The 19,919-nt window shown below is 34.2% G+C and overlaps 2 protein-coding genes and 2 pseudogenes across 2 annotated transcripts; 2 read left to right on the forward strand and 2 right to left on the reverse strand.

The window, feature by feature from the left end:
• Positions 1 to 346: 346 nt before the first annotated feature.
• On the reverse strand, positions 347 to 4,092 carry LOC120211256. Its single transcript, XM_039209842.1, has 6 exons — positions 3,046 to 4,092; positions 2,893 to 2,948; positions 1,951 to 2,187; positions 1,383 to 1,674; positions 615 to 811; positions 347 to 525 (listed from the first exon to the last, which is right to left on the reverse strand). The coding sequence occupies exons 1-6, from the start codon at positions 4,033 to 4,035 to the stop codon at positions 369 to 371; spliced, it is 1,929 nt and encodes a 642-aa protein (XP_039065773.1). The 5' UTR covers positions 4,036 to 4,092; the 3' UTR covers positions 347 to 368.
• A 3,048-nt stretch (positions 4,093 to 7,140) lies between these two features.
• On the forward strand, positions 7,141 to 11,611 carry LOC120211474 (annotated as a pseudogene).
• Positions 11,612 to 14,924: 3,313 nt separating this feature from the next.
• On the forward strand, positions 14,925 to 16,911 carry LOC120211475 (delta(24)-sterol reductase). The gene is made up of 2 exons (XM_039210004.1): positions 14,925 to 16,197; positions 16,314 to 16,911. The coding sequence occupies exons 1-2, from the start codon at positions 14,950 to 14,952 to the stop codon at positions 16,755 to 16,757; spliced, it is 1,692 nt and encodes a 563-aa protein (XP_039065935.1). The 5' UTR covers positions 14,925 to 14,949; the 3' UTR covers positions 16,758 to 16,911.
• A 536-nt stretch (positions 16,912 to 17,447) lies between these two features.
• Positions 17,448 to 18,124, reverse strand: LOC120211322 (annotated as a pseudogene).
• Between the last annotated feature and the right edge of the window lie 1,795 nt (positions 18,125 to 19,919).

Raw genomic sequence — 19,919 nt, forward strand, 5'->3', positions numbered from 1 at the left:
TTCATTATGTTCCAAACTCGTCATTTTTAATTAAAATTTTGATGACAAATTGAGTTGTACATTAACCTACTGACTTGGATATGATAAAATTGGATCTCATAATCTCAAACGACTATCATATCTTAGTCAGCATGTTAACGTCCAGCTCAGGCGACCGTTAAATTTTTAATAGAAAATGATGAGTTTGGAACATAATGAATAGTCAAGTAACCATTTTGTAATTTTTAATAGTCGAGGGACTCAATAGAGCAACTCTCTATAATTGAGGATCATTTTGTAATTTTTAATAGTTAAAAAACTCAATAAGTAGTCTTTTAGGGACCATTTGTGTATTTTACCCAAAAATTAATTACATGTGATGATTTAAGTCACAAATTACCAGACCAATCGTAATCCTGATAGATGATGGTGATAAGGCCTTTACCCACCAGAAGATTCTTCAAAAGCTGGGCGTTCCTTCCATCCAGGTAATTCAGCACCCACTCCAAGATTTGCCTCTCATTTTCTCCAAAATCTGCGCTGAACCTGTTCGACAAAATGCCCACGTCAATTTCAGTCTCATCGCTGAATTATATATACTTAAGGATTCAATTTATCGAAGAAAGAAATCTCACCACTTGATGATTCGAGTTAAGTAAACAGTTCTTAGTTCCCAATCGATCTCTATCCCTTCATTCTGAAAGAACTCCATTGCTGCAGTTTTGAGCTCTTCTTGTACATTCTGGGCAGTGAAAAACCTTAGCTTCGGGCTTGATCTTGTTCCCTTGCATAATCCGAAATGAATCAATGGATTCAATTTCATTGGAACCAGCTGTCAAATTTAAAATGAAAATTCAAAAAAAAAGTCGAACCTTTTATGAAGTGAAAATTTTAGGTCAAATTATAGTTTTCGTCCCTACTATGTTTAATTTGATTTAGTCCCTATATTTTAATGTGATATAATTTGGTCATTCTACTTTGTTAGTGTTATGTTCGGGTCTATAACACAAACATTGTTAAAAATGCAAAAGATAGTTAAAATAACTAATTTTTAATTTGAAATCTTTGGTGTCCAATAATCATATTGGATCCCTACTGTATTTGAAACTAAATTAGATCAGTTTCTAAATGGAGGATAGACTTTCACTATTTTAGACAAGGTAAGTCTTGTTCTTCAAATTTTGTGTTTAAATTCTTAATAAACTCTTGTAATTTTGAAATCTAGTAATTTACTTAATATTTAATCTTGATTCTGTCTCTAAATGACATCGAGAATTATTTATCACTTGATCCAACATGTTTTTACCTTTTAGATGATAAAAATTTCAAGTGTAGTATAGGTACGAAAATAGTTGACCTAAACTTTCAGGAAAGAAAATTGAATATGTGGAATTAGGGTTTACATGCAGATGTCGATCTCCTTTATTAAAAGGTTTGGCCAAGGAATAAGAAGATTTTCGATTGTTTCTCAAGACCCCATTCTCTATGATACTGAGGGAATAAGGGTATCCTCCAAGTACATATTGGAAATCCAAGAAAAAAGCTTTGTTATCGAGTATTCCTTCAGGGTGTCCAATGCTAATTACAGCATGGATCACCATTGCATTGTATAAGTTCAAGAAAAAGGCTAAGCTCTCATCTGGAGTGAATAATTTAAGATTGATCCTTTGCATATCTCGAGCCAATTTAATGTACCTGCTTCAACAATAACAACAACAAAAAACGAAAACTCAAATTCAGATGATTTGATTTATGCAGTTACTATTGAAAGATAATTTAATAATTTTAATCTAAAATATTTTTTAATTCTCAAATTGAGATGCACTTAAAGAGTGTTTAAGTTAAAATATGTAAATTAACTAGTGATAATTTTAGTATTTTGGACCAAAATGATAACTTTTCAAACATATATTTAAAATGTTCATTTACGTCCATTTTCAACATTTAACACTTGAGTTCAAACAACATGACCTGCGGAATTCTTCACTTCTGCTGATGGCGAGATAATCGACATGGAGTCTGTTATCGGATACATAACCATCCATTTCCACAATGGCCAACATTAGCTTGGAAAGGCTATCGGCTATAAACGATGCTGCCTTTGGTTCATTATCATTTGTTAATGTTCGAAAATTGAAGCATCCCATAACAAATGGCTCATGTTCAAGGAAACGATAATAATGATTCCCTTTTTCAAAATCATTTTCCCTGCATAAAAAATAAAATTATTAATTTTGAGTGTTAGGAAATTAGCATTATATTATTATATTTTATTTTGAAAATTATTTTATATACATATAAGAATAGTTGTGGGACCTGGATCCGACAGATTCCGACCTCATTCGATAGGATTTTATTCATTAAAAAGTTTGAATTTAAGTAATGGCGGAACTTGGTGATGCAACCTTCGAGGACCAACTTAAAACATTAAGAGGTTTAAATTAAATTTTTTAATTTTTTTTGAAAGGTTCTATTTATATTTTTTTTCAAAAATATTAGGGTGTAACTAATTTTTTATGAAATTTTAAGAAGCTTAATGAGAATTTTTAAAAATTATGAGAGGGATTTAATTAAGAATATTCAAAATTTTTGAAGATTAATCTAAATTTCTAAAAATTGGTGAGGGACAAATTATTTTTTAAATTTTTTTAAATGTTTAAATCATAATTTTTCAAATTTTAAGGGACCTTAGCCTTCATTAGTTTCCATTGTGTTAAGCTGAAGGCGGCTCAAATTTTTAAAGAATAAGATTGAGTTTTATTCATTGTTCCAAGTCGGTGGTGTTCGAGTCCAAAATCTCTAAAGATAATAATTACTCCTTTAATCATTTAGATTTAATCATTTAGAATTAATCATTTAGATTGTTTGATTCGAGCCTATGATTTAATATTTAGAGTTTAGAATGTTACTAACCCGAAGACATGGTGGATGAAGTGCTTCTGGGCCATCATCTTCGCAGTTGCAATGCCCTACAAGATCTCGATAGATTATCGATTTCCAATTTAATCGATGTTACAATTAGTTGTTTTAGAAATCGACTGAATTGAGATTCAGAGTTTGATATACCTTTCTTCTGCCGCAGTCAAGGTGGTTAAGAATGGCTTCCACCGCATCAGTACCAGCAAAGCAATTCTTAACCATTTTCATCTTAATCAGACGGTCCTGAATCTGCAGACTCCGTCTGAGATGATTCACTAATTCAAGCAATTCATCTTCTTCGTCTTCATCGTCGTTAATTCCGTACTCCGGTGCTTTCGGTGCTTCTTCGGGACATCTCGGACCCAACAGTTCGATCATTTTCTCTTCCAACTCCCCGTTCTGACTCCACGATTTCAGTGTCCCCAATCCGCCTATCAAGCGATCGTTGAAGAATATCTTCGGCACCTCCGCGTCTCCCGTTCGCTCGACCAACTCCTCGGCCTTTTTGGTGAACACGTCGATGTTTATTTCGACGTACCGATGCCTTCTCTCTTTGAAGAATTTACGAGCGGCGATGCAGTTTTCGCAGTTGGACTTCGTGAACATCGTTATTCGACCCCGGATCCGATCTTCGAGTCGGTGCCTTTCGCTTTTCAGCTGCACTATGACTTTCACGCCGGGGATTTTGAACTCTGTGATCTCGAAGTTTACCGAATCGTTTTTCACCTGGATATCACCGGTGCCTTCTTTCAACGACGACAAACTATTCATGATCGCCGCCGAAAAACTGGTGCTCCGTTCCCTAATGAATTTCCCTATCTCAGGCATGCTTTCGGCGATCGATAACGACTTTGATCGCTGCACTTTAGGCTTCGGTGGCTCCGGTCTCGGGAAATGAGTTTGAGCTTTGATGACCAGTATGTATTGATTATGGCCACTTCCATTGTCATTTCTTTGATCATTAACCTCCTTATCTACTTCGGAATCTAGGGTTTTATTAACTTCGGAATTCAAATCTTCTTTCCGGCCATCTTGACCTTCCGCTACGGCGGTTGTATCCACCCCACCGTCGGGAATATTCTTCTGATCACCGTCATCGGCTTTGTATCGCTCTGAGTATATATCTATTGGATTCATTTTTCTGAAAGGAAATTATAAAACGAAGATGGAACAACTTTATTTTATATGTATAAAGAAAAGAGATTTTAGCGAAGAGAAGCATAGCGATTAAAACGGCGAGATTTAATGGGAGAGAAAATATAGATAACGAGAAAATTTTGCAAAGTACCACAAAATTAAATTTTTATTTTTTTTAGAAAATAGAAAAGCTTGAAAAGGTCAAATTTATTTATTAATAATGTTTTTAGGGTAAATTATAACAATCCTCACTAAATTTCACTTTCTCTCCTATTTTACTCAATATGCTTTTAGTTTCTCTAGTCTACTCACTAAACTTTCGAATTGCTTATGTTTTGATATCTTTAAATTATTTTATTATTATTTTCGTATGACATGAATTTTTTAATTTATTTAATATAAAAATAATTTAAAATAAAAAAATAAAAATGGAAGGTGGCTGAATATCACCACCGGCTCCCTTCGACGACCGTAAATGGTAGTCGTTCGGTCCCAAATTTCATAGGTCTCTTCGTCTCGACACCCTAAGTCAGAATCTGACTTATATTTTGTCAGAATTTGCTCCGAAATCCACGAATTGAAGATCGAAAGTGAGGAAGCTAAAATGTTTCAGTCGACATTAAGAGGTTTTGAGACATTTTTCGGTGAAACAACCACCAGATTTGGACTCAGGGGTCAATACAAACCGACCCATGAAATTTGAGACCGAACGGACACCATCCACGGTGGTCAACGATGGTGTTCGACCACCTTCTATTTTTATTTTATATTTTAAATTATTTTTTATTAAACAATAAAAATAAATACCACATCGTACAAAAATAATAATAAAATAATCAAGAGTGATAAAAAAAAGGGTAATTCAAAAATTTAATGAGTAAATTAAAAAATTTGAAAGTAGAATAAATAAAATAGGAGATAAAGTAGACTTCAATGAGAATAGTGTATTTTTCTTTTTCTTTTTTTATTTAAATTCAGATTCTAGTTATGAAAATTTTGATATTGACAAGGGAAAGAATATATTTATTTTTGAAAAGTATGAAAGAATATATTTAATTTTGAAAAGTATGAAAGAATATATTTTGATAGGAATATAATCGAATGCTTGAAGTTGGATATAAAAAGGGTAAATTATGTATATAATATTTAAATTATTAATTTTAATTCATTTTAATATCTAAACTTTTAATTTTTTAAAAACTATACCTAATATTTAATTTTTATTTCATTTTAGTACTATGCCGTTAAAAATTTAACGCGTTTAACACTTAAATTATCAATTTTGAGCCATTTTAGTACCTAAACTTTATTATTATTATTTCAAAACTTAAGTTTTAAACAAGGTAATAAAATGAAATGAGAACTAAATGACAAATATGATTTTAAAAAAATTAAAAATTTAAACATTAAAATAGAATAAAATTAATAATTTAAGTACTAAACGCATAAAAACCAAATAAACCCAAAGAGCAGAACAACAATAATAAGGATTGCATAATCAATTAAGTTCCCAAATTCCTTCATCAAGAAATTAACTTATTTATGTAATCAAAGATTAAAAAAAGCAAATACATGGTGCAAATAAGATCGGGAAGTAGTGCTGTAAATGAGATGAGACTGATCGCGAGCTACTCGAGATCGACTCAGTCAAGGCTCGATAAATACTCGGATCGAATGGACTCGACTCGAGCTCGACTCGAATTCTTAATGAGCTAAAACGAGCTACTTGATACTCGACTCGAAAAGCTTGTGAACATCTCGAAAATATAATATATTAAGATTTTATTTTTTTAAAATAAATTATTAATAATATTAACATTTATGTGTTGATTTTTTTAAAAATACAATAAGACTTTCATGTATTTAAGGTTTAGGTTTAAGTTTAAAGCTTCAATTTAGTTAAGTTTAAGATTTTTTTTATTTTGAGCTGTTCACGGGCTTCAATTCAGAATTTTGAGTTCGATTCGAGCTTAAAAATTTTAAACTCACGAGTTTTCGAGTCGAGTTGCAATTTAGAATTTTTGAGTCTAATCAAACTCAATAATACTCGAATTCGATTTGGCTCGTTTACACCCTTACCGGGAAGAACCATTTAACACCGTCAGCTCTTCTCAAAAACCATTATTTTCCGATAAAATGAACACAATCGTAAGAAACCCAACCCAGAAATTTCTTCTTCTTCTTCTTTTTATTGGAGTAAGAGAGTGAGTAGAAGAGAACCTTATAAAGATTGATCATGGTGATTTCATAGGAAACATCGGTCCAATGAGCTCTATTCGCGAGTGTTGTCGCCATTATAGGTTCTGCTTTGGTTTCTCTTCTGTACTATGGAATATAAGGCGACTTGAGAATGGTTTCTCTTCTTTTTAATATTAGGGTAAATTACAAATTTCACCCCTCAGATTTTCTTATTCTTATTTTAATAATTAAAGTTTAAAACACTTCAATTTAATCATTAAAATTTTAATTTACTTCAATTCAATCATTTCATTGTCAAATACTTATGATTGAACATTTATCTTTTAAAATTTATGAAATTATAGATATTATAGATTAAAGTGATATGAGGTTTTTAAATTTTAAATCTTAAGTTGAATTCTAAGATTTTTAAAAGTGAGACTGGTGATTTATATGTTTTTTTATTAAAATTGAGATGATTACAAAGTAATATGTTTTAAATACTCTCTATTAATTGACATTGAATGTTTAATCACTCTATTGTAGTTACTAAAATTCGAACCTGTGATTTTTAGAAAGAAAAATTATTTCTTTAATCACTAAAATAAATTAGTTGTGCATGTTTTTTTTTAATGTTTTTAAATAAAATATTAAACTAATTCGTATATAGAATATAAGGGGGAAAATAGAAGTTACGTGACCAGTTGCCATTGCAGCGCCACACACAATTCCCGGGTCTTCTTCTGTTGTACATTACATGTTCTCAATCCCACGATTCCCACTCGTTCCCTCCCTTTCTTCCATTTCGATTCCCTGCACCATTTACCCCCCCCCCCATTTTCTCTTACCTTGGAACTTGGAAGCTCAATTAAACCCACAAAAAGGATAAGAACACCAAGCGCTTATATTTGTTTGTTATTGCTTAATTTGTCCACGTAATTCTGCTGTTTATTATCGCCAACAACAACAGCTATGGTTTCTGTTATCCCCACTTTTTAACTGGGGCTCTGAAATTCTTCCTTTCATTAACTCTGATAAATGTTCTTTCCACAATCTTCTACTTCCAGTTTCAGCTACCCTTTTCTTCCTCCACTCCGGTGTCGTAAAACCAACAAGTCTCCACCATCCAAAGCTCGGGTCATCACACTTTTCATCCCACATCGGAAGCTTTGTCTCCTTGCTTGCGCAATCCCCACTTCGAAGCCAAACAAGCTTACTGTAAAGGTAGCTAAAAGCCTCGCAGTCAAAGGGTTTAAAGATGAGTTTGCTAATGGGGAAAGTCAAGAATCTTCAGTCAAAATGGGCTCGAGTTTCGCTAATTTCCGGCAAGACCCCATTGTTGACAAGTTAAGGACTCAGCTGGGTGTTATCCACCCAATCCCTTCCCCTCCAATTAACCGAAACATTGTTGGGTTGTTTGTGTTCTTCTTTTTCGTTGGGGTTGCTTTTGATAAAATCTGGACTGCTAGGAAAAGGAGGGGCAAATCGGATGGGGAGGGTGTTAGAATGGGAGGAAGTGGGGTTTGGCCACAAGTCCCAACGAGTTTTTCATTGTTTTTGGAAAAGGATTTGCAGAGGAAAGAGTCGGTTGAGTGGGTTAATATGGTGTTGGGGAAGTTGTTGAAAGTTTATAGAGGTGGGATTGAGAATTGGATCATTGGGTTATTGCAGCCTGTTATTGACAATCTTAAGAAGCCTGATTATGTCCAGAGAGTGGAAATTAAGCAGTTTTCTTTAGGGGATGAGCCTTTATCTGTTAGGAATGTCGAGCGCAGGACTTCCCGGCGAGACAATGATTTGCAGTGAGTTTTTCACCACTTAAACACCATTAGAACACTTCTTGTTACTCCGCTATTTTATTGTAATTGGACTGTGTATGAATGTTGAATCATATGTTTATTTATGCATGGAAATTCTAGTTGTCAATTTTAAAGCATGATGTTAAATTTGGTACTTAATGTGCTATGATTTGAGGCTTATTGTTTGAAGTTCGATTTGCAAACTCGAGAGTGCATTTTAACTAAGTTCCATGTACTTTGGTATAGGTATCAGATAGGAATCCGATATACTGGTGGTGCTCGCATGTTGTTGATGTTGTCATTAAAATTTGGCATTATCCCATTTGTTGTGCCGGTCGGTGTTCGAGATTTTGATATTGATGGAGAACTTTGGGTTAAGTTGCGATTGATACCAAAGGAACCTTTCGTTGGAGCTGTTTCATGGGCTTTTGTTTCTCTTCCAAAGATCAAGTTCGAGTTATCACCATTTCGATTGTTTAACTTAATGGGTATGTAATGGTGATGTCCCTCTTCTCAAACATATTAGTCTTTAAGCTAACAGATAAGGTTGTGTCAATATATCAAGTGAAACTAGGAAGAATTTTTGAAAATTTGAGTATAGCCTGATTTACTTATTGTTCTTCAAAGACTTGTCTTTGCTCATTACCTATTAATCTGTGCATTTGTCGTTGATTTAAAAGGTTAGAAGAAACAATTACTGGATTGAACCAGAAAAAAAACAGAGAAACAAACACGTTTTTGTGATTTTTCATCGATGTCTTATTTCTTTGGCGCTTGCTGAGAATTCCCTTGTCAAGAAAGTTTTAAATAAAAGATTGTTAGGAGTTGATCATTTACATGGCAACTACCATTGAAGATGCTGATACATGTTATTTTTTACTTTTTTGCATGTACTGGGCAATACCAGCAATTCCAGTTCTTTCCATGTAAGTGCAATTTGTTTCAAAGCTCTTGTAATCTATGCAAGCTTTCTTATTTGGTTTGTAAACATTTTTTTAATCTTTTTTCCATACCATTCTGAAGGTTAAGATTTTCAAAATGTTTACAAGGATACATCACATTACAGATGTCTTTATGTAGGTTTTTAGAACACATCGGAACCAGATTTATCCAGGCAAATGGAAGAAATTTGTTTTGTATTTGAACCTACTTGTTTGCTTTCAGTTCAAGTTTTACTTATGCTTTGTGTACTTGTACCTCAACATTGTCAATGCTGTGAGAACCTTTCTGTTATGATTTTATCGTAATCTTTGCTTCCTTGATATTAAAACGGGTACTGAATTTGGCAATCGTTAACTAGTACGTCCAATTATTAGTGCTGCTGCTGCCACTGTTGCTGTAATTTATTATGCATCATTCTGCTTATGTAAAGGTTTTACCAGTGGTGGATCACAGGAGTTTTGTTGGCTCCTTTCTATTTAAAATTTTCATTTTATTATAGGTGTTATTTGTTATCTTCTGGGTTCGACTCCTTTCTTTGCATCTCCTTTTTCTTCTCTACTCGTATGATTCCGAATACATTTGCTTTCAGGTTTTTGACAAAACTTCTCACTGAGGACTTGCCTCGACTATTTGTAGCCCAAAGAAGATTGTTTTGGATTTCCAAAAAGGGAAAGCAGTTGGCCCTGTTCCAAGTTATCTGAAACCCGAGGAAATTCAAGAAGAGAAAAACAAGGATTTTGCTGGAGAACTATCGGTGACTCTTGTAGATGCCAGGAAACTTTCTTATGTATTTTATGGTAAGGGCACTTACAACAAAAGCAATGTCCAAATCTTGAACTCTATCAACATGAATGTCTCAAAACAAAGAGATGAATCGAGTAACAGAGATAAATTACCTATCAATGTTGCCTACTGTTTTATACTTTTGGAACGTGGATATAATATATGGTTCTTCTCGTGGTTATATCTTAGAAGAGTCCTCTGCATGCATGCAGTAGCTTCACATCTATTGACCATGCTCGATAATGCTTTTTATTTTTCAGGCAAAACTGATCCATATGTTGTTCTAACCTTGGGGGATCAAGTTATACGCAGTAAAAAGAACAGCCAAACTACGGTGATTGGGCCTCCTGGTGAGCCAATTTGGAATCAGGTGCAGCTTCTTAACATTGATTTCTTCCCATACAGAAGTCTATCATCTCTAATGAAACTTTCCAAATGGTATGAAACTCTTATATAAAAAGCTGTAAAGTTTATTTAAATCATAAATTTTTTGTCATTTCTCCAGGATTTTTATTTACTTGTGGCAAACCCTGGAAAAGAAAAACTACGCATCCAAGTGAAAGACTCCCTTGGGTTCACTGATTGGGCAATCGGTACAGGAGAGGTAAACTTGTTTATCTGCGATACAATGAATATCATTGTAGAATATTCCTTACATATGATGAGGCCGTCTTTGGGCACGGTCATGCTTATTTAACTTTGTGATTTGATGCCTACAATATGTGCAGTGAGGTAAGGCTAGCGAGTTTTTCAGGGAACTTATTAACCGATCAGCATAATGGTCTATTTTTTAAGTAGTAGTGGCAATAGTTTTCAATTTGAGGCTGATGTGTTGTATAATTTACATGATATTCCAGATTGAGCTTTAGATTTTATGAATATGGCGATGAAGACGTGGTCCATCCCAAGATAGTCTATGGGATTAGATGTTAATATTGTGCTTCTGCTGCTACTTGTTTGATTGTGGTTATCTGACGCACTGAAACTTTCAGGTTGATCTGGGGACTCTCCAGGACACTGTCCCAACAGATAAGATTGTGACCTTGCAAGGAGGTTGGGGACTGTTCGGAAAGAGATCTCGAGGAGAAATATTGCTTAGATTGACATACAAAGCTTATGTCGAGGATGAAGAAGATGACACAGCTGCCACTGGATCCGTTAGTGCTGATTTTTCAGATGACGAATTGTCTGATTTCGATGAACCAAATTTGATATATGAACAGGGTGTAATGCAAGATATAGATGAAGCCAGCAAAGAATCATTTATGGATGTTCTAGCAGCTTTAATTGTAAGTGAGGAATTTCAAGGGATAGTGTCTTCCGAACCAGGTAGCAAAAACTTCGATGACTTATCGAGAACAGGATCTTCGAAAACAAGATTAAATGGTGTTAACACGGAATCTGCACCATCCGATTCCGATGAGGGATCTGAACCATCTGGAGGTATGGGATAAAAGTATTTGCATCTAACAGTTTGTTTCAAATATATGTATATGTTAATAGATTGCATTCAATGTCTTACCTTCTGCAGGAACAACCTTATTATGGTTTGCTGTGATTACTAGTACGTTAGTGCTAATTGCACTCAATATGGGTGGTTCAGGTTTCTTCAATCCTTGATTATGGTGGCCTGCATGCTTTTTTCTCACATACATTACTCGGATTTCCCCCCCCCCCCTTAAAATAACCTTATTCGACACATTCGATTAGAACACGAGTATGCGGCATCGTTCAACCCCAAAGGTCAAACCGGTGAGAGTTGAGGCTTCTTGTTGCTAGTTCAACCAGTCCAATCCGTACATGACTGTTTATACATATATTTTTTCACACTCACGAATGATTGTTACAGCGGCGGCCGGAAAATTTTGGGTTTTATTTTATACAGTCCAGTATGGATGTTATTTTACCTTTGATATCTGTTAATTGCTCATATTACCTTTAATAAATACGCATTTATATTGATAATTAACAACCCGTCACTGCCGTGGGCAATATGGCCAAAGCTAGGCTTTGGTAGCTAGCTCTCCTATGGACATTTAGATGTTTAATAAGATGAAAAATTAATGTTGATTTTTTTAGTATAATTATCGATATTCGATTTATTAATCCATTAATCTAGATGAGTATTACAGAGTCAATAACGATCCTCTTAATCAAGTTTGTTTAATTTATAAACATTATAATTTGAACCCCTGACATTCTTTAAAAAAATTAGTCTCATTTCGCTAAACAAACCGATTGTTTGTAAAAATTAATATTGAATTTATATTTTTTTATTAAGCGTTGAATATAATTCTATAAATAATAATTGAATTATTTAATTTGTAAATTATTTCTTTCTTTATATTTTATTAGCATAATGTTTTACTTGTTTTTGAAAATTAATATATAGTATAATTTTTAAAACATGTTGAAAGTATTAAATTAGTTTTTTGAAAGTAGGGTTTGTTTGAAAATTACAGTTCAACTATATGAAAATATATTTATTATCCTAATAATAATGTTAATTACACGTGGGTATAATTATGTAGTTTTAACTTTTAAAACATATTTGACTGTTATGACACGTTTTCTTCTGTCTTTTGATATATTTTTTTCGTTTAACATTTTTTTTTAATTTTTTAAGGATTGATTTGACATCATCACGACTGATCAAGATGATGTTTATATGATATCTTGTTGACTTTTCCTGCTTTGGACCATTCGATTGAATTTGGATACTTGAATTGCGTTCTGGGATAACTTTTCACGTTGCTCGAGTCTATCTGCAGTATGTCGGTGGTCTTTCAATAGCTTGATCTCTTTTTGTGGTTTGTTTACCAGTGCGATCAGATCTGTTTGTATCTATCTTTGTTCGAGTTTTTTGGTTAGATTTTTAATCTTTCTTGGTATGACCCTTATGTGATCTTAAGTTGCCAATTTTATTTCAATGACTATAGAGAATTTTCCTAATTATATACTTAATTTACGGTTGTGATTATAAACATTTATTATAATTAGAGATATTTTCTATTTTGAATAAAATTAATTATTTTTGTAAAAAAAATACTACTTTTTGTCCTATAGTTCAAGTAGTTGGTCCCTCATAGCATAAGAACCAAGATTTTTTGGCTCACTAGGACAAATGGGTAAATTATTCAGTAAAATAGTGCAAGTAGAAGCTTATTTTTGGATTTACGATATTTTTTACAGTGTTCATTGAACTCTTTACGTCGAGGTGACAAGTTTTAATAAAAATATTTTTTTATTTAAACTCATCACATTTTTTATTAAAATTTATCATATCGAAGTAAAAAATTTGAATAAAAAATATTTTTATTAAAATTCGTCACCTCGACTTGACAAGATCTATGCACTACGGGAAATGTTGTAGATCCCAAAATAAAATTGTTTTGTGCTCTATTTTGCAAAAAAAAAAAAAAAATGGGCTACCCTATTGGACCAAAAAACCTAAAAATGTAAAAAAAAGGTCCACATTATGGGTTTTTTTATCCAATAAGACAAACGAGTAAATTATTGAAAAAAATATGATAAGTAGAAGTTTATTTTGGGATCTACGATATTTTTTACAGTGTTCATGAAACTCGTCACGTTAAGGTGACGAGTCCTAATAAAATATTTTTTTTTATTAAAATTTATCACTGGTAATGAGTTATAATAAAAATTAATTTTTATTATAACTCATTATCTCGACATGACGAATATATTACAGTAAAAAATACCGTAAATCTCAAAATAAATTTCTCCTTGTCTTGATAAACTAAATAAAAAATCATAAACCGTATTGGGCCAATTTCACCCCCACATTCCTTCAGTAGCCACCCTATCTTATTTAGAATTTTTCTATTTCTCGAAAACAGTCCACATTGCATATTTTGTCCAGCAATAAGATCTATTTTTATTTGCTTGATTAAACAAGTACAAAACAAACAATTGGGGTCCTTAATAGGAACTAAATAAATAACATGTGACAAAAATGTATAATTTTTGTCATAAAATACTAATACAACCCGATAATTTAAGTACTAAGTGTATAATTTATCCAAAAATTATTGGTGGGACAAATTAAATACGTTATTTAAGTGAAAAATTGTAATTGATAAAAAAGATGACGTGTTCAAGTATTCTATGTTCATAAAATAATAAGAAAAAAATTATTGTATCTCAATCGATAAGTTTAATTTTTATTATATTTTAATAAAATTTAATTTTAATAATTATTTTATATCTTTTTAAAATTTAATAATTAAAACAAATATCCTATATACATTAATTTTTAAATATTAACACTTTATTAGTAAAGTAAATCATATTTTGGAACGTCACGCTGTTTCTTGAACATCTGACCTGTCATCGATTTCTCCAAAAAGAAAATTATTAATTAATTAAAAATTAATTGCCTTATTTCGCGTATTTTTCCAAATCAAATAAAACCGGGAAATTCAGATACTATCAACAAACGGTATGCTATTCACTGCTGCAAGCGAAGCACGGTGAAGCTGAGCTCACTCTCTGTGTATTTATACAGAGCTTTGCTTTTGCACTCCACTAAAAGCTCTTCGTCATCTAACCTTTGTGGGCGATTCTTCGGAGCTTAAGGTCTCTTCTTGCTCTCTCTAGTTTTCTCTTTGTTGTCTTTTTAGTCTTTATATCCTTGAATTTATTATCTGTTTGGTTACCGAGAAAAAAATGAAGGAAAATGAACTGAATCTGATTTGTTTTTTCAAATTTCAACGTTTGAATAGTGTTTTTCTTAGGTCTTTGTTCGATTTGGATTTTCTCTTGACGTCTCCGTTGATTGTTAGATCTCTGGTTAGTTAGCGAGGAAATGAGCAAAAATGAAGTAAATACCGTTGCTGCTATAGTGCTACTTTATAATATAATGCTTTGTTTATTGCTCTTAAAATTCGATAATTATTTTTTATTTCTTCAGTAAGTTTTACTGTCTTCTTGGAAAGCAAAACAGTACTTATTATTAATATTATTTTGGATTTTTTTAATCTGATATTGTCGCTTACTAGCAAAGATCTGAGGTCTTAAGCTAATTGGATTAATAAGAATACTCTAAATCTATTATTTTATCACGGGAAGCTAATTTGTTGCTTTTAGAAGTCTGAAAATCCTGAAGTGTAAATGATGTATGCCTCGTTTTATATTTACTTAAAACTTGTCTTATCGTTGTTGCAGAGGGAGTCATTTTTTCACTTCCACAATGTCAGATCTTCGAGCGCCCCTTCGCCCTAAGAGGAAGAAGGACTTGGTGGATTTCCTGGTCCAGTTCCGCTGGATCATTGTTATTTTTGTTGTCCTTCCTTTTTCCACACTGTATTACTTTCTCATATATGTTGGAGATGTCAAATCCGAGAGGAAGTCTTACAAGCAGCGCCAGAGGGAACATGACGAAAACGTTAAGAAAGTAGTGAAGCGTCTCAAGCAAAGGGATCCGAAGAAGGATGGTCTTGTGTGCACAGCCCGTAAACCTTGGGTTGCCGTTGGAATGCGGAATGTAGACTATAAGAGAGCTCGCCATTTTGAAGTTGATTTGTCTGCTTTCCGTAACATCCTTGAAATCGATAAGGAGAGAATGATTGCAAGGGTCGAACCACTTGTAAACATGGGGCAGATCACTCGAGTCACGGTTCCGATGAATCTTTCCCTTGCTGTGGTTGCGGAGCTTGATGATCTTACAGTCGGTGGTCTCATCAATGGCTACGGGATTGAAGGAAGCTCCCACATTTATGGCCTGTTTTCTGATACAGTCGTAGCTTATGAGATAGTTTTGGCTGATGGCCGTGTTGTTAGAGCTACCAAGGACAACGAATACTCTGACCTCTTCTATGCTATACCATGGTCTCAAGGAACCCTCGGTTTTCTTGTTGCTGCTGAGATCAAACTTATACCCGTTAAAGAATACATGAAGGTGACCTACACTCCCGTAGTGGGGAATTTGAAAGAGCTTGCACAGGGTTATATGGACTCCTTTGCACCCAGAGATGGTGATCAGGATAACCCCGAGAAAGTTCCCGATTTTGTAGAAGGCATGGTCTACACACCCACTGAAGGTGTGTTCATGACCGGGAGATATGCCTCAAAAGAAGAGGCGAAGAAGAAGGGGAACAAGATTAACAATATAGGTTGGTGGTATAAAACCTGGTTCTACCAACACGCACAGACGGCATTAAAGAAGGGAGAGTTTGTAGAGTACATTCCGACAAGGGAGTATTACCACAGGCACACAAGATGTTTGTATTGGGAGGGGAAGCTCATCCTTCCATTCGGAGATCAATTTTGGTTTAGGTTTCTCTTTGGCTGGTTGATGCCACCCAAGGTTTCCTTGCTCAAGGCTACTCAAGGTGAAGCTGTAAGAAATTATTATCATGAGATGCATGTCATTCAAGACATGCTTGTTCCTCTTTACAAGGTTGATGATGCCCTCGAGTGGGTCGACCGAGAGATGGAGGTAAATTTTATGTTCTTGCACTCGTTTTTCCTTTTAGTACCTCATCATTGTTTTATGTTACTATCATCCATCTCACTCTTAAAGGTGGAATGATATATATATTGTTGGTTCTCCAGGTCTATCCCATTTGGCTCTGCCCACACCGACTGTTCAAGCTTCCAGTCAAGACAATGGTGTATCCCGAAGCGGGCTTCGAGCATCATCACAGACAGGGCGATACACAATATGCTCAGATGTACACAGATGTGGGGATCTATTATGCACCGGGCCCTGTGCTGAGGGGTGAAGTCTTTGATGGTGCAGAGGCGGTTCGCAAGATGGAAAAATGGATGATCGAAAACCACAGTTTCCAGCCGCAGTATACCGTCTCCGAGCTGAACGAGAAGGATTTCTGGAAGATGTTCAATGCCGATCTCTACGAGCACGTCCGTAAGAAGTATGGAGCTGTAGGAACATTCATGAGCGTGTACTACAAAAGCAAGAAAGGAAGGAAGACCGAAAAGGAGGTGCAAGAAGCCGAACAAGCACACCTTGAGACCGCGTATGCAGAAGCGGATTAGTCAACTACTGGGGGGGTGGACTGGCTTTGAGGTAATGATCTTTGGTATAATTTATCACATTCAGTGACGAATCTTTGCATCTCCTTGTTGTCTCTTTGTTTTAATATTTCTCTCATCAAACTTAGTGTGTTATCAGATGTGTTTAGGCATCGATGAGTTAGGTTAATGTTGATTGCTGCACCAACATGGCATCATGGGGATGTATGCCTTTGAAATAATGAAAATTTTCCGGTTCATTAGAAAAATTTAGACCTGTGCAAGTGTTGGGCTAAACCGCAGCCTATCGGTCTGGAAGACTGAACCGAATTGAATATCGGTTTTTAAATGTCTGATCTTATTTAAAGAATTGTACGTATCAACCTACTAGACTATTTGATTGTTGGTGATAATGACCTTATTATTTGTGATCCTTCATGCTTTCATATATATGATTCAATTTTAGTGTTATAAATGAAAACAAGTAATCTTATAACGAATTTATGTAGTATCGAATTTGAATCAATCGTTTAACAGATTATATATTATCGATAACTATAAATAACATTATTATTATTATTATCATTTCGTTCGTACGTTATACCGAATTCATTACAAATTTAAGATGAGATGATACTAATTACGAAACTAATTCTTGTAATCTATCTTAAAAATATATATCTAAAATTTTAAAATTTAAATCTCAACATCTACTATAAAAATCACTGGGTGTGTCTCTTAGCTGAATTTCGAAGGCTATGAAAATACCTTGAAATAAAATATGGGCAACCAAAAAAACTTGGAATATTTTGGCAATCTTTTTCTTCAATGTGATCACCTCCACTTCCCTGTGAACTCAAATGGCTGAGCTAAGTCTTGCCCTCGTATATATAACTGAGCTGCTGCCACAGAAGAACGCCTAAACCGATACGCTATCGGAACTTTCAAATGCCTGAGAGATCTGTATTTTACCGGTGGCCAGATATGTAACCCTATTTACGTGGACATGATCGAGAAGTAGATCGTACAGAATACGGCTACGAAAAGGAAGGCGATGAACTACCGATGATTCGCTGCACCTACACAGTTCCCTATCTGTATGCAACAAAAGGAAATGGGAATCAATCCCGGTTCCATAACATAATATCAAATAGTTCCGGAAACATTCTTAGAACATAGCTTAATACTTACAAAAGGACAGTGATGATCCATGTCCAAAACACATGTTCCGAACTTCCACACGAACTGCAGTAGCAGAAGGTATAGTTTTTGAGGTCACCTTTCCCTACGACCGGATAGCTACCCCACAGTACGGTTGGAGGTGTGCCGGCACATCGGAATGCCGATAAGCACAAGGTCAAAACAGTAGTTGCAGCCAAGATCACCTGCATTTTCATGTCAATCATCACAGCAGAAGGGACTTGTTTAATGTTATGCAAATAAGTGTAAAATGTATCAACAAGAGCAAGATTATTGTAATAACACCCGAAACTCGGGTTATTAGTTTGGGTTAACCCGAGACCTTTAAGTCAAGTCAATTAGACTTCCCAAGATAGTTGGACTAAGTTATATAGGTATTGGGCCTAAGATAAGCCCAAGAGTTAAAGCTAAGAGAGTTTTAAAGTGAGTTAATAGGTGAAGTACCTCAAGTGTAGTTTACCCATTTTGTTGAAGCTGAAACTTTTCCCGCTCTTTTTATATCGTTTCACGTAACCAAACTCCCTATAATATCTCACCCATTCTTCTTCTTCTTCTTCTTCTTCTTCTTCTTCTTCTTCTCCTTTCATTAGTTTCCATTTCTTCTTCCTTTCAAGAGCCAAGTTTCAAGTATTTCAATCTTAGATTTGTTTAGCCAAGATAAGAATGTTTCTCTCCGTCCTTCAATCTTTGTTTAAAGCTCCATTTTATGAGTTTTAGAATTTGTTTTCAAAATAGGTTTTTAGGAGTTTGAAAGGAACCTAGAGATTTAAGCTTGTTTTGAGTAATATTAAGTAGTATAGAGTGTTTTAACTTAATTTTCAAGTTAAAGACAAGTTAATAACCCCTAGTTTTGTTTTGATTAGCCAATGAGGTGGGTGAAATTCTAAAGCAAAGGATAAAGGTAAGGTGACTCCTAGTTGAGTTGAGGGGGATTTTAGCAGCCAAGTAGGTCAAGTAACACACTATCAACTCTTACATACTCCTAGTGATCATTAGAAATGAGTTCTAGCTTGACAGTAAGTTATGAAAGTTAGAGTTATATGTTAATAGTAGATTACATGATTTATGTTATAAGCATGATATAAAGCCTTTTTTATACTCCTTGTAATCACATAAGACTTTAAAGAATGTTTGGGGACCTCATTAGGGTTTTTGGGATTGAAATATAGTGTTTCCATATGTGTTTTATGACTTATGCAGGTAGAGTACCGATACTATAGAGATAATATCGATACTTGTTCTTTGTTTTGGGCAAATTCATGATTTTTTAGGCAAGAGTATTGATACTCTTTCAAAAGTATCGAACCTTTGGGTCATAGTTTTGAAACTCCCAGAAAGTTTCGAAACTGAGCAGAACAGAATGTTTAAAAGTATGAGTACTTATATAAAGTATCAAAATTTTTGCAGGAGTATCGATACTTAAGGGTTAGTATCGATACTTTCAGTATATTTTGGCCAAAAAGTTTCCCAAGAGGCCTTAGATCCATAGTATGACCATAAATGGGATTGAATAGGTGTAAAACACTAGAATAAGTGTTATAGAATGTGTTTAAAGTTGGGTTACAATGGATGAAATAGTTGTAGGTTATCGATACCTTGGGTAGAGTATCGATAATGTAGAGAGGGTATTGATAATGTATGGCCAATGTATGGTTTGAGCTTTAAAGAATGAGTAAGTGTAGAGGCAAGCAAGGGTATCGATATTGTAAGGTACCAAGGTTGAGAAATGGGCTTTAAGTCAAGAGAAAGTATAGAGGTAAGTAAGATTTCCCAAAAGCTTATAATTTCTCTCAAATAAGACTACAAGTGAGAACATTTATTAATCTTTAATCCAAACGTAGAAACGAGAATAAAGTATGATCAAATAAAACTAGCCTTGTTTGAATGCTTGGGAAACGACCAGGACACCAAGTTCCTTTAGAAAAGTTAGCATAGTCGAAAGCATAGATACAGTCCGGATATATCCTTAGGGAGTGCGCAAGACAC

The sequence above is a fragment of the Hibiscus syriacus genome, unplaced genomic scaffold (genome assembly GCF_006381635.1).
Source record: "Hibiscus syriacus cultivar Baekdansim isolate YM2019G1 unplaced genomic scaffold, ASM638163v2 tig00109972_pilon, whole genome shotgun sequence".
NCBI lineage: Eukaryota > Viridiplantae > Streptophyta > Magnoliopsida > Malvales > Malvaceae > Hibiscus > Hibiscus syriacus.